Source organism: Marmota monax, unplaced genomic scaffold, assembly GCF_021218885.2.
Source record: "Marmota monax isolate L192 unplaced genomic scaffold, Marmota_monax_Labrador192_F-V1.1 WCK01_AAM20220418_F8-fsc00092, whole genome shotgun sequence".
Classification (NCBI taxonomy): Eukaryota; Metazoa; Chordata; class Mammalia; order Rodentia; family Sciuridae; genus Marmota; species Marmota monax.
The window spans coordinates 663,124-677,117 of NW_026692583.1; the positions used below are offsets into that span (position 1 = coordinate 663,124).

Below are 13,994 nucleotides of genomic sequence, written 5' to 3' on the forward strand. Positions count from 1 at the left end.
CCCTGCCCCGGGATGAGCCCTTGAGTGATGGAAGCACAGGGTCAGGGACCCTGGGAGGGGCACCTGCCGGTGTCTAAGGAGGCTTGGTGCTGGCAGGAGGCTGGGGGTGCCCAGAGCCGGGGTCTGTGGGTCTGGAGCCCAGGAGCTGCTGCCTGAGGTGTGGCCTCCTCTTTGTGGGCAGTGGGCTCTGGGCTGTCCTAGTCGCCTGCTGGGAGCCAGGCTGGGCTCATCTGCACCTGACCCCAGATGTGCTGGGTTAGGCTGAGCCCAGCCTTCCTTGTGCTACGGATGAGGAGACTGAGGCTCACAGGGGAGCCGTCCCTCCTGAGGCCACACAGCGGTGTGTGGGGGTGGGTACTGCCCTCCCCTGCCCTCCCCTGCCCTCCCCTGCCTCTCCTCTCAGCCCAGCCTTGGCCTCCCTTGGGTCACCTCCTCTGTGGGCCGTGCTCGGGGTGGGGCATCTCCTGCTGCTCTGTGTCCGCCATTTGGCTCCGCCATGTATGCAGGGTGAGCCTGATCCTGGGGGCCTGGAAGCTGCCCCGCGTGCCCTCCCACCCGGGTCTCTGACCACAAGCAGCACCAACGGAGATCACATTGACGAAGGCTGTGGCCACGTGTCCTGCCAGCTGTCCTGGTGCAGGCCCACTGTCCTCTCTGCGGCTGCACCTCCCTGGCCCCTTGTCCCTCAGTGGACGTTGGCTGTGGAGTGCTGTGGTCGGGACATGTCCTCTGCAGCCCTCTGGTCTTGGGGTGACACAGTGACAGTTATGTACTTCACTCACGGAGCCTGAGGCCCAGAGAGAGGGAGTCCCTCCCGGCAGGGCCCAGCCTGTCACCTCTTGCACGCCCTGCCTGGGCCTGGTGGGACAGCAGGGTGGCTCTGTCCAGCAGCTGCCTGTGGTCGGGGGCGACGGGTGCCCTCAGTCCCCTGCCTGGGCGCCTGCCCAGCGCCTCGTGCTGTCACTCTCTCTGGCTCTCGTGTCAAGCGTGCCCTTTCCAAGGACGTCCCTTTGGCCCTCTGCTTGATCCTGAAAATCTTTCAGCACCATTTCCTCTCCTGACTTCCCCGGGCTCCTCAACCCGTGTCCCTGCGGGATATCACTTGTGTGTGTGTGTCTCCTCTTGGTGGGGAGCAGAGCTCCCTGAGGGCAGGGTCTTCATCTCACTCCAGCTGTGCTCAGCTAACACTCGTGGGATCACTGCAGGGAAGGTGGGAGGTGCCCGGGCCTCCCCTAGAAGAGTCCTCTGATCTTGGAGTGTGGGGCTGTTGGGGTCTTTCTGTCTGGGCCGAGCCTGGGAAGCTGGTGACCTGGCAGGCAGGAGGCCCTCGGCCACCTTTGGCTGAAGCAGCCAGGGCTTGGTGGCCCTCGGGGATCAACAGGATTAGATTCCACCCCGCCCCCCCTCCCTGCTGGTTCTTCCATGTGGCGCAGGATCAGGGTCGGCTCTAAACGCCAAGCCAGCGGAGCACACAGCTGCCCCCGGCCTCTCTGAGCCTGGACGCTGGCTTATCATCCACTCATAGCACGTCTGTGGGCACCGCTGGCCGGCTCTGCCTGCCTCCCGGGAGTGTGTGGGCAGGCGGGCGGCAGGTGACAGGGGCAGGGGCCGAGAGGGAGGCAGAGCCTGGCTGCATGGCGGGGGCAGGGAAACCTGGCAGTGGGTGGGCTAGGAGGAGGGTATCAGGCCCCAGCTCGGGGCTCGGGTGGGGCCTGGAGGTGGGATGGGGCTGGCAGGGGCAGGGCCAGGGCCAGGCTCTCCACAGCTTGGTGCCCTTGGGGTTCGGGCCGCAGGGAGGCCAAGGGGAGGCCGGGGGCGGCAGCAGAGGCCTCCCTGGAGGGCACGGGGAAGGGAGCTGGCCTGATCCAGGCAGGCCACGTGGCTGGGCTATCCCAGGGTGAGGAAGAAGGCTGGTGGACAGCCCGCCCGCTCAGCCAGGGGGACTCTGCCTCAGGCTAGGGCTGCACCTGGGGATCCCAAGGGACCGGGCTACTCACTATGGGGTTGGACTCGTGAGTGTGTTCATGTGGCCTGTGGGGGTCTGTGACGCCCAGGAGCACCCTGTCCTAGTTCACGGGGGCAGGAGGAGTGGTCAGCTCTGACCAGCACATCCTGGCACCTCGCGAGCAGGGCCAGTATTGAGTGCTGACTGTATACCAGGACCAGCATTTGAGAGGCCGGGGGACTGTGCAGGGGCAGGCGGGCTGCAGATGTGAGTCACTGAGCTGCGCAGGGCTGCTCGGGTGAATGGGGGCTGGACCTCTCCTCCCCAGGTGCGTCCAGGCCAGGGCTGGGAGACAGCAGGTTTCCCCTCCTCCCTGGTAGGGGTCCTGCGCTTGGGCCCCTCGGGGCGAGGGTGGGGCTCTGGGGCTGGGAGCCAGAAGCACCTTTCAGCAGTGAGGGTGCCCCAGAGCCCGGGCCCCTGTGCCAGGTGCCCTGTCCCCAGTGCCCCTGCGCCAGGTGCTGAGACAGCAGGTTGTCCCACAGCCCCACCATGGGACCTAATGGGGGGGCCCTACAGGGATCCACACGCTGTCTGCAGGAGCAAGATGCAGCAGAGCCAACGGGGTGGAGGCCTGGACAGGGCAAGACTGGAGGGGCACTGGCCCTGTGGGCGCCAGGCAGGCCGTGCTCAGGTTCGCAGGAAGCTGCAGGAGCCGAGGCTGTCTTGGGAACAGGCTGTAACTGTGGCCTGGACCCTTGTTCCCAGGGGAGTCCCTTTCTGGGACTGGGGTGTCTCCCCTCGTCTAATGAGGGAAGTGACGGTGCTCATGTCACTTTGTCCCTTATGAAAGCTATGGTGTTTGGAGCCCAGAGCAGCGTGGCTCACAGGATGCAGGCTTCTCGAGTCCCCGGGTTCTGTACGCGCCCTGAGGCGCAGGCCTGGCCGTGTGGCCCCCTGTGCTGGGCCTCCCTTTTGTCCAGAGGGTGAGCACAGACCCCACAGGCCTGTGGCACTGACCCCTGAGCCTCCGGTGCTTGGGTGCACTGGCCTGCCCTGTCCCTGCCACTCGCCCGCCCTGGCCAGCCTTTCTCGTCCTGGCCGTGGGTTCTGTGCATCTCGCATCTCCAGGGTGTGTCCAGGGCAGGTGGGCTGCAGGGGCCCTCAGGGTGGTCCCTGCCTCCCAGGCCCAGGGCCTCCCCAGGACATGGCCACCCTGCCCAGAGCCCGGTGGCGAGGCCTCTTTCTTCTGCCTCCGGCGTGTTTCCCATTCCGCCAATGGCGCGGTGGCATTTCTGGGCCTGGCTGGGTGTTCTTGGTGGCGGGAGGCTCAGCAGGACGTGGTCACCTCCCAGGCCGTCCCTGCCTTCGGGCCTTGGCCTGCGGAGGCTGCTTCTCTTGGGACTTGGGCTTCCCGTGGGCCTGCTGGGCTGGCCTGGGCTCAAGACATGTCATTCCAGATGCCAGCTTGAGGCCACCTGCAGGCCCATTGCCCCGCTGATGTGCACCTGCCCCAGGCATAGCCTCCCAGCAGTGTCCCCCGGAGCGCCACGTCACCTGTCGTCTTCAGGGACAGTGTGTTGACTGGCTCAGGTGGCTAGTGCTCCTGGCCCATGCTGAACCTGGATGCTGCCAGGGCTGGCCCAGTCACAGGGTGGGACACCCCTGGTCCTCATGTGTGTGACCTGACGTCTGATGCTTGGGGTCTGTCTCGGGGCTGCTGGCTGTTGTCCCAAACCTGCTGTCCAGAGTGCTGGACAAGTGCTGCCCCTGCTGTCCCCCACGGCCCGGGAGGCTGCCTCCCCGGGTCCCCTGCCCGCCCTCCTCCATCCTCCCTGTCTAGGCTGACCGTGCTCCGGGCCTCCTGTGAGCAGGACTGTGGTCCCAGGCTGGGGCTGGTGGCCAGACCTGGGCACAGTGTGGCCTTCATGGCCAGCCTGTTGAATTAGCATCCAGAGCCCTCTCCGCTGCGTGTCCCCATTTTCCCCATAAGTCCTGGGCTGTGACGGAGGGAGGCGGGAGGCCCAGGAGTCACGTGACTAAGGCCCTGGACTCTTAGAGGGCGGCCTGGCCAGCTCCCTGGGCAGAGGCTGGAAGGACCCGCACTGGTGCCACCGCCCGGGAGGGGTGGTGGGTGGGCATGCTGCAGGGGCTTCAGGCCCAGGCCAGGTGGGCTTGCGGGCGCTGCTGTCCCAGCCTGGGGTTTTGGTCCCGGTCCCTCCCCAGGCTGTGGGCCAGCGTGCTGGGAGGGGCACTGCCTGCCCCGGAGGCCTCGCTCACAGTTTCTTCTGTCTCCCCCCCACCCCTTTTCGTCCCTGCAGAAGAAGGCCGAGGCTGCCCACCGGATCCTCGAAGGCTTGGGACCCCAGGTGGAGCTGGTGAGCGGGCCGGGCGGGTGGCAGGGCTGGGGCAGGAGGAAGTCGGCCCGGGCAGTGGGCAGCGGGCTTTCGTCAGGGAGGCAGGAAGCGCCCTCCTGATAAGAGGCTGGCAGATAGTGCGGGCAGTGAGCGAGCTGGGCTTCCTCTGGGCTCGAGTGGCCCCTGCTTCCGGCCGAGCATCGAGGTTCCTCTCTGGGCGCGTGGTCTGGGCTCAGCTCCCAGGGTGCCCTCGATGGCTGTGGCTGTGGCTGGCGCCTCACCCTGTCTGTGCTTCAGTCTCTTCACCAACCCCTGGGCACCTGAGGGTGGCTGCCCACCTGGGCACTGTGGCACAGGCCCACCTGGGGTGGCACGCAGGTGGCTGCTGTTCCCAGGGTCAGGCTCACGTTGCTGCCGGGCAGGTGCAGATCTGGGTCTCCTGGGCTTGGGGTGGCTGAGAGCAGAAGGCTAGCCCTGGGGGAGCCCCGGGCGCCCGCTGCCTCCACCCGTTGGGACCCCTGGTGCCGTTGGTGGGACCCGACGGTGGAGGTGGTGGGGGTGGGGACGCTGTGGGCCCCACGTGCAGTGGTAGCTGGGGGGCTCTGTGCCAGGGCGGGAGTGAGCCTGTTGGAGTCTCCTGAGTGCAGCGAGGTCTGGCCCCTCCTGGGGCAGGCTCCTCCGCACCATGGGGCTGGGGTGGCCCAGGTCAGGGGTGGGACCCAGGGTCCAGCGCTGAGGCCTGGGAGGGCTCTGGGTACAACCTTGGCCTTCATGAGCCTGAGCCATGGAGGGGGCAGAGAGCATCTGTGCACCTGGTTTCTTACTGGTGGCCCGTGTCATGCGGTGAGGGCTGCCCATCCCCAGAGCTGGGACCCTGCTCCTGCTACTGGGCACACATTCACAGGTCACTCACAGGTGAGGACAGGACACCTGCGACCAGGTCTCTGGTGTGCCTCCAGAGTGTACACTGCCACCAGTCGGTCCCCATGTGGATGTCCCCCACGTGGAAGGGTCGCCCTCTGTGCGCGGCTCTGTGTGTCCACGCCCCATAGTGCAGCCCTGTGTGGCCTTGGCCCGGCCCTGTCCCTCTTCCCGGGCCTCTGTGCCTTGGGGCTGGGCCACTGCCCTGGGCCTCCATGCCTGGATCTCGCTTGGCGTTTGGAGCAGGTCTTGCTCTCTGGCCACTGTGCACGGAGCTGCCCTGGGCAGCTGTCCAGGGTCATGTCTGTCCGCTCTCTGCCTGGGTGCAGCTGACCATCCCCAGGAATCCCCTGGCCTCGGGCGGCTGCACTGTCTGCATCTCGCCTGGGAGCTGCACCTCGCCTTGGTGTCCCAGATGGCCACTGTGGTCACTTCTGACACCAGGCTCGCCTTCTTTCCTGCCGAGTCTCCAGGGCTCCTGGGCCGTCCCACTGTGGTGTCGGGCACACGGTGAGGACCCAGGGACAGGTCTGCGTGGCTGTTGGGGACGTCGCTGGGCCCCAAGCTCTGAGCGGGTAGTGCTGGGAGCACAGCTTCCCCGGGAGCCCGGCTAGCCCTGGCCGAGGCCGGGCACAGGCTCCCTGAGCTGCTGCACTGCCAGGTTGTTCGCCTGAGTCCCTTTGGGAACAGTGGGCCCTGTGTTGGTCTCTGGGGACAGGGCACCCACTGTGTGTCAGGGCCTGTGGATCGTCCCTGTTCCCGTTTCCTGGGTTGGCCTCAGAGGACAGTGCCCAGGCCTGGGTGGCACAGCAGGAGGTGGGGCTGGGAGATGCCCGGGGGTCTGCACGGGCTGTGCCCTGCCTGTTCTTGCCTTGCCCGGGGTGTCTCTAGGCAAGGTGGGTGGACGCTCCGCAGGGCACAGTGCCCACTTTGTGCCGGAAGCCTGGCCAGGCTGGCCTGCCGCCCTCCAGGGGCCACAGCCCTGGGACCCAGCTCTTCCCCCGACCGTGGGGTGCCGCGGGGCCGTGGGCACATCCCGCCTGTGCCCTGTGGGTCTCTGTGGCTGTGCCTGGTGCTAGGTGGCCTGTGGCCTCTGGAGCAGGTGCTGGTTCAGGGAAGAGAGCGAGCCCTGGAAAGGAGTCTGGGAGGTAGCATCCGGGCTCTGGGGCCCGGTGCCCGGAGTGCCCAGTGGGCACTGGGGACCCTGTTGGGGGCGGGGGGGCCGGGCAGCAAGGGGCAGCGTGGCTGGCCTGCTCTCTCTCTGCTCGGAGGTGTAATTGTAAGAACCTGGTGTTGCCAGGCCTTCGGGCGGGGCTGGCCCTTCCTACCTGCCCAGTGCTGGGGCCCCAGGCTCCTCTTGCTGACCTGAGCGGGGCCAGCTTTCCTCTCAGGACCCCCTGGATGCCTGCTTCTGCCCAGGGCCTCCTCCCTCCTGCCCTCCTCTGCCCCATCTGCAGAGAAGCCGGCGGGCCTCTGGGGACTGTCCCCTCGCCTTCCCTGGGGCTGTGGGGACGTGCTGCCAGTGGCCCTGACAGGACAAGGGCCTTGGCCAAAGGTCACATGCTCTACTGAGGGGGTGAGGGTGGTGGGGTGTCTAGTGGCCCTGCCCTCCCGAGTCCTTGTCCTTTCCTGTCCCTCCTGTCCCTGTTGGTGAGGTGACAAGGCTGCTCCTGAGGTCCCCTGGCCCTTGTTCGTCTCAGGGAAGATGGGGTTCTCTGAGCCACAGGGCCCCGAGGGTCAGGCCACCTGTCCCCTCTCCAGGCGGGGCTGCCTGTCACCCTGCTGCCCTCCTGTGGGCCTGCACCTTGGGCCCTGCACCTTGGGCCCTGTTGCCCTCCTGGCCCCTCCAGCCGAGGACCACCACCCCACAGTCAGAACGTCCCTGTCAGGAGCGCCCCGTGCCCCCGTCCGACCTCCCAAGGAGGAGACAGGCCCAGGGTGGAAGGCCCTCGTCCGCGTCACTGTGTGAGCTAGGGACGTGGGAGCGGGATTCAAATCCAAACCCAATTTGAGCTGCTGGTCACCTTTAGCTGGCCTGTGCGTCATTCGTGTGTGGAGAACAGAAGGACCAACACAGGGCCACTCAGGTTCCAGCGTGAGCTTCTTTATATGTCCCCATGCGTTCCTGAGATGAGGATCCTCAGCCTTCTGTAGGAGTGTTTTACCCCTTCTCTCTACTAGGAAGTTCTGTACTATGTCTGACCACAGACTCTACTGCCCTGTTCATTTGCCCTCCCATTCAAAACTGCAGGCTTGGGCTGGGGACCTCTTGGTCTTGAGCTGTGTGCCATGGGGAGATGGCCCTGTAGCTGCAGGGAACCCCCTCTGTCCCCAGGGAGTGGCTAGGCCTGGGACTGCCTGAGTGTGGTGGTGGATTGCCATGGGGACAGGCGGGGGCAGTGGCCACTGCCCAGGGTGCACAAGGCCCCTCCCTTGACGCCGTCCTGTCCATCTCTGTCTGTGGGCAGCAGGAATCCTGGCCCTGGGGTGGGGAGGAGGGGACTGTGGTCCTGCTGCCTGGGGCTCCGGGGTTGTCGGACAGTTAGTGTCCCAGGGAGTGTTCAGCCCCTCCCCAGGGACAGCTCCCTTGGGGACCTGTGTGCCCTGTCCACTGCCCTGAGGCCCCAAGACCCCACGTCTCCTTCCGCCACCTGACCTGCCTGCCCTCTCCCACTGTACCTTGTCCCTCTGGTCCAGAAAGGCAGAGTCGCCCCTAGGGGAGCGTCATCTGTGGAAGCCCTGGGAGGGCCCTGCTGTGTGCGGGAGGGACAGACAGGGACAGACTGGAGGGGCTGTGGGTCTGGTCAGGCTCCTTCCCCGCTGGGTGCCCTGAGCCATGCCGCGGGACAGAGCAGCCCAGGTTGGCGTCGCCACGCTGCAGCCACTTGCTGTCCCTCCAGCGCAGAGGCCACCTGGTGCCAATGAGGGTCTGTCTCCCTTCCGCGGTCAGCAGGAGACGGCTGGTCTTCGGCTCAGCCCCCCCTGCTCTGCTGGTCCCCCTCCAGCTGGCCAGCGGCCTGTGCTCTGGATGGGGCGGCAGTGCCCGCTTGGTTTCTCCTGCTGTCCACTCTGTCCCACTGGTCACTGCAGGCCAGGGGCTGGGGACACACGGGACACTGGTGCGATTCACACAGTCCATCCCGACACGGATGGTGACACTGCTGCTCCTCAGGCCTGGCAGTGGCCATGTGCTAGCCTCAGAGCCCGGGACAGTGCCTTACTTGACCTTCACTGCGACCCTGACCTTGAACCCCATTCTACCTGTGAAGCAGATGGCAGCCATGGGACAAGGGACCCGCCCCCAGGGCTTGCCTCCCTCCTGCCCTCCTCTGCCCCATCTGCAGACCCCCGCTGGGGTCGCAGGGCAGCAGCTCAGCCCTGCCGCCTGCCTGGCGCTCTGGGTGGTCTCGCGTCCCCGTGTCCTGCTGTCCCTGAGTGTCGGTGCCTGGCTCATCCAGCTCGGTGCTCTGAGGTGCCGTGGGCCACCCAGCTCCTCGAGGCTCGTGGTGGGAGCGCTCGGGGTGCCCAGGTAGCAGCAGGGTCCTCGCCTTTCTGGGCAGCGAGCCCATGCGGCCACTGCCCAAGCCTTGCCCTTGGCCCACATCCTGGCTGCCCGGCACTACCCTTGCTGTGGCCCCGCACACCTTGGAAGGGGAGGCTCCTGGTGGAGGAGCCTTGGGTCTCTGTGGTGACCGAGGAGCTGGGCGTCCCCCTGCTCGGTGGCCATGGTTGGCCCTGGCCCCTCAGGGTGTGTGGCTTTCCCTGGGGCCCTGGCCCCTCCAGAGCAGCCGTCAGCCTGTGGGTGGGTGGGGGTCACCGGGCCCAGAGGAGCCGGTCATGGTCTGTTCCTGGCCGGGCTGAGGCCAGGTCCCCATGTTTCCATTGGGCCTGTGGGCAGCTGTTCCTCACCCTGGGGCCCTGGGCCCTGTGGACAGGGCTGCCTGGGGCTGCCCGGGGCTGACTGGGGCTGACTCTGCTCTCTCCTTGCAGCCGCTGTACAACCAGCCCTCGGACACCCGGCAGTACCACGAGAACATCAAGATGTGAGTGTCTGCCGGGCAGGGCCTCGCTCCTGCTGGGGTGACTACAGGACCATGGGCTGGGGAGGTGGACAGGAGGCAGATGGGGCCAGAGCTCTGGGCCGGGTGGGTCCGGGGGAGGCTCAGCAGATGTGGGTGTGGGAGGTCGGTGGCCTGCAGACCTGGGTGGGTCCACAGGCGGGGATGGCCGGGGCACAGGCCTGTTGGGCCCCCAGGACAGGGCCTCCTCCCAGCTGTCACAAATTGGACATGGCCAGGGCCAGGACTGTGCGGGAGGCTGATGTCTCCAAGCCAGAGCGCGGCCGGGGAGCCGTGGTGCCGGAGGCTGGCTGGATCTCCGGTTGCATTAATGGGAGCACGGCCTCCTGGGCCATGGAGGAGCTGTTTCCTCCTTCTGTCACCAGGAACCTATACAGTACAAGTTTGAGGCGCAGGTGGCCGTGGGAGTGGTGGGGGGGTAGGTTGACAGCGTCTCTGGGGTTGCAGTGTTTTGGGACTTGAAGAGTTCATCTCTGAGGGGACGCACGGAGCTCACATGTGGCCTCAGGAGGTTCGGGTCGGGTGGCCCAGGGAGGTGCCACTCGTCCGTGGGGAGGCGCGGGTGCCGAGCTGCCAAGCGCCAAGCTGCACACCTGATGGCTTAGAGCGTCCACCAGTGCTGGGCCTGTTGACGTGGGGCCTCTTGTAGTTGGGCTGCCAGTGGGACTGGTGGTATCACCAGCTGTCCACCCTGCTACAGCCTGCAGGGACCAGAGCCGCCGGAAGCCTCCCCTTCCCAGTCAGTGGGGCTCCGGCAGCAGTGGACAAGGACACAGCGCCTTGCCCCGTGTCGGGAGGGTGGCCAGTGTGGCACCGCACACCACGTCCCTCGGGGGGTGGGGACTGCCTGGGCTCCACAGTGTCCCCCACAGCTGTCCAGACTTTCAGCAGCCTCCTGGGCCCTGCCTGCTGGTACACTGGAGAGGGAGTGGGGAGGCCGGGGACACTCCCTTTCCCAGCCGGTCTCAGAGACTCAGTGGACAGCACACAGGCCGTGCCCCTGCAGCTCTGCCCTGATCCCCTGGTGGGAACCAGTGGTCCCCCTTGCTGGGCATGCGCTCTGCCCGAGTCCCGTCCCTGGCCGTTTCCCCTCTGACGTGATTTTTGATAGCAGTAATGTTAAGGCAAAGCGCTGACGTAATTTTTGTCACTTAAAGTGAGAGACGTTTTAGGTGGAATCACGTGGGTGACCACAGGTTGTGAGAGCAGCTGTGGAATCCAAACCCAAAGGAGCCCAGTGCCCCGGGCAATGTCACGAGGCCCACTGGTCTTTGCTCAAGGAGAGTGGACGAGGCTCGGCCTCACAGTAGCTCGGGTCTCCCTGAGGCCGCGGCGTGGGTGCCTGTGAGTAGGTGAGTGACTGACCTTGGCCTCAGGACCTCGGGGTTTTTCATGTTTTCCACCAAGAGTGTCATTGGTGTCCAGTTTCAGGGAGGTCGTCATGAGGTCAGTGCGGTCATTCAGTTTAAACAGAATTGTAAGAAGGTAGAAGACGGTGGCAGGAGTGGGCAGCGCCACTTTGCTGGAGAAGTCAGGCAGGATAGTTGGGACCCTGGGGGCTGAGCAGCAGCTGGCTGTGTGGACCACCAGGGTCGGAGCCTCTAAGCAGGGGAGGCAGTGCAAAGGCCCTGGGGCCACACAAACTGGCTGGCAAAGGGCAGAGAGGCCAGCCCCACGCTGTATTCCCTGAAGCGTTTTGCTTGGATTTTTGTTTCCAACTTCATTTTGGTGGCCACAGGGAGGAAGGGCCTGGGTGTAGGGGGACTTTTGGAAAGCCTCTGCAGGAGCCACGGGGGACATGTGGAGGCCCAGGGGATGCCCAGGTCAGGGCTGGACACTGGCAAGGGCAAAGCCACCTCTCCAGGGAGGGTGGGTGGCACAGGCCTGTTGGGGACCAGGAGCACTTGGCTGCCGGAGTCAGGGAGACCTGTGTGCGCAGCCCGAGCGTGGACTATTGCTGGAGCCTGAGGGACAGTGAGGCCCGGCGGGGACAGACGAGGTGTGTCCTTGTCACCAGCTGCACTGGGTCGGGGTCCATCCGCAGTCACGGGTCTCAAGTGCACAGTGGCTCTGCTGAGCTGTGTGCTTCCTGCGTCCGTCTCAGAACGCGCACGCCCACCTGCCCTGTGCTCCTGGCCAGCGCCCCGCATGCCCGCCGCCTCCGCAGACCCGTTTCCTGTGGCCCTGGCTGGGCCTCCCCACAGCGTGTGGGCTGGAGGTGGGTGCAGGTGGGTGCCGCTGGGTGGGGCTGCCCAGCTCTGAAGGGGCGGGGGGGCGGCTGCCCGGCCTGGGCGCTCCCAGAGGCCTGGGATTGGGCCACGTGGCCCAGAGGCTCTGGAAGGAAAGGCCACATGTGTCCAGGGTGGAGGACAGGACCCCCACCCCACCCTGGCCCGTGGTGTCTGTGGGATCGTGGCTGAGCTTTGTGATGAGCCCTGGGGCCTGGCTTCCCAGGCTGCCTGGTGGGAGGGGCAGGCTCCCAGTGTCCAGCCAGGGCAGGAGTGTGGGGCAGCGGGGCCCTGAGGGCAGGAGGAGCCCTGGGGAGTCGCGGCCTGGTGGGGTGGTGAGCCCTGCGGCTGGCCTGTGGGTCCAGCTGGGCCTGTGGACCAGCAGCCAGCGCGGAAGCTCCAGGGCTGGGCACCTGAGGTCCGCAGCACGTGTCGCCAGTCAAATTGTTGTGACAGGAGCATGTGGCTTCAGGGACAGTTGCGTGCCGGGTGTGGGTGGCCCTGGGGGCCGCCAGCTGGGCCGAGGTCTCAGGCCCCAGCGGCCCGAGTGCGTCCTGTGGCACATGGTCACTCTCGGCCTGTGGGACGGGGAGGCGGGTCTGGCCACTGGTCTCCTGCAGAGGCGGGAGGCACTCCTGGTCCTTCATCCAGCAAATGTCCGTGAGTCCCTCCTGCTGCCAGGCCTCTTCTAGGCCCTGGGGAGACGTCGGTGGCTGAGCCTGACTCTCTGTGGGGGACATGGACATGAGCCCACACGCACAGGGCATGTGACGGGCGTGACAAGGATGGTGAGACCGTCCAGCTGGGGTCCGAGGGAGCCCTGAGCCCCTCCCGGTCTCGTTGCACTGCCCGCCGTGTCCCTGCGGCCAGGGTTGCTTCAGGGTGGGTGGTTGTCCCTCCCCAGGGCCTGGTCTCTGTCCCTATAATGTCCCCGTGTCTGTGTGCTGGCCACGGAGTCCAGTCAGTCTCACGCTTGGCCTCCTGCTGCATGACAGTCGGACGTGGCGAGGCCACCTGAGTGCTGCCCGCCCGTGCACCTGCCCGGAGGTGTCGGGTGGCTCTCCACAGGCCATGGGCACCTGCTACCAGGGTGGGCATCAGACCTCTGAGACCTGGGGACGCAGGGGAAGGGGCCTCGGTGGTCATCCCATCAGGGTGGGCCCGGCCCTGGGCAGGACGTGCTGGGATGGTCCTAGCCACATGCACTGGTGTCCTGTGGAGCCAGTGGAGACCCCATGAGGGGTGCAGGGCCGGCCAGGCACAGGCAGCTGTGGTGCTGGGCGTGCCTGGCCTCTGCCTCTGCCTCTGCCTGGCCTTGGGCACGGCTTACCTCGCACGCGTCCAGCCTTCCCCGGCAGGCGCCGTTCTTGGTCCCTGGGTCCCTGGGTCCCCTGGGGTCTGTAGGGCTGCCGGTCCCTTCTCTGCCCTGTCTTACTGTCCTGCAGCCTGGCTGCCCCACTGGGGTGTAGGGAAGGGAGAGGTCAGGAGCCAGGGTCCATCCACAGGCCCCCTCCTGAAGCCCAGGGGCTCCTGATGGTTGGGCCCCTTCAAACCCCGACTCTCCCAAGGCCCTGGGCTGCCAGTTGCTTCCGCACCTTCCCAGCTGCCTGTCCAGCCCCGACCTGGACCGTGGCTCCTCCTCCGTCTCCGCCTTGTGGATCTCCCTCCTCCTTTCTGCAGGGACCATGTGTGCCCACCGTAGGACCTTTGCATCTGTAGTGCCTGCTCCACAACCAGGTCCCTCGGGTCAGCACCATCCCTGGGTGGCCTTCCTGGCCCACTCTGGGTGCTCTCCAGCTGTCACCATTCGGTTCTGGAAGCCCTGGGTATCCTGACCGTCCTGCCCACTGGGCCCGGCACCTCTCGTGGCACCTCTGCGTGGGCCTGGGGCTGCATCCGCCCTTGCCCACGAGGCCCCCTCGTGGAGGGCAGTGCTAGGCACAGAGTCCGTGAAGAGTTGGTGGACGGGGATGAGCTTGCGAGGCCGTTGGTCTTGTTTCTCAGATGAGGAATGAGGCTCTGGGAGCCTCTGAGATGTGCTCAGAGACACTGTCATGGGGCGGGGCTCGGGTCCCCATCCTTGTGCCCAAGGACACCCCAGGACTGGCACTGGCCGTGGTGGGGGTTGGCTTGAGGTGGACCCAGGATGATTGGGAGGTGAACCTGTGTGGAGCCCCGCTGGCCGGTCAGTGCCTGGGCCCCTTCCCCTTGCCAGGCAGGGCCTGAGCCACCACGAGGCACCCGCGAGTGGCTGTGGGCATGGGGCCTGGCCACTTGGGTTGAGAGGACAGGGGAAGTGGGAACCCTCCAGGAGGGGCCACCGCCCAGCTTGCTGGGCCTGCCCGGGACTCCTGGGGACTCCTGGGGACTTGCCAGCATCGCCACCCCCCTGCGCGAGCCGCCCCTGCCCTCCGACCCTGGGTCTCCTCCTGTCTGTCTGTCTGTCTGTCTGTCTGTCTCCCTCTCT

At 66.4% G+C, this 13,994-nt stretch overlaps 1 protein-coding gene across 20 annotated transcripts in view; it reads left to right on the top strand.

Moving 5' to 3' along the window:
• Ncor2 (nuclear receptor corepressor 2) overlaps nucleotides 1–13,994 on the top strand; it is a 142,856-nt gene that overhangs the window by 55,201 nt on the left and 73,661 nt on the right. For all 20 annotated transcript variants that reach the window (XM_058579774.1, XM_058579775.1, XM_058579773.1 and 17 more), the window contains 2 exons: nucleotides 4,264–4,320; nucleotides 9,211–9,263. In XM_058579774.1, coding sequence (XP_058435757.1) covers nucleotides 4,264–4,320; nucleotides 9,211–9,263 — 110 coding nt within the window. The remainder of the gene's footprint in view (nucleotides 1–4,263; nucleotides 4,321–9,210; nucleotides 9,264–13,994) is intronic.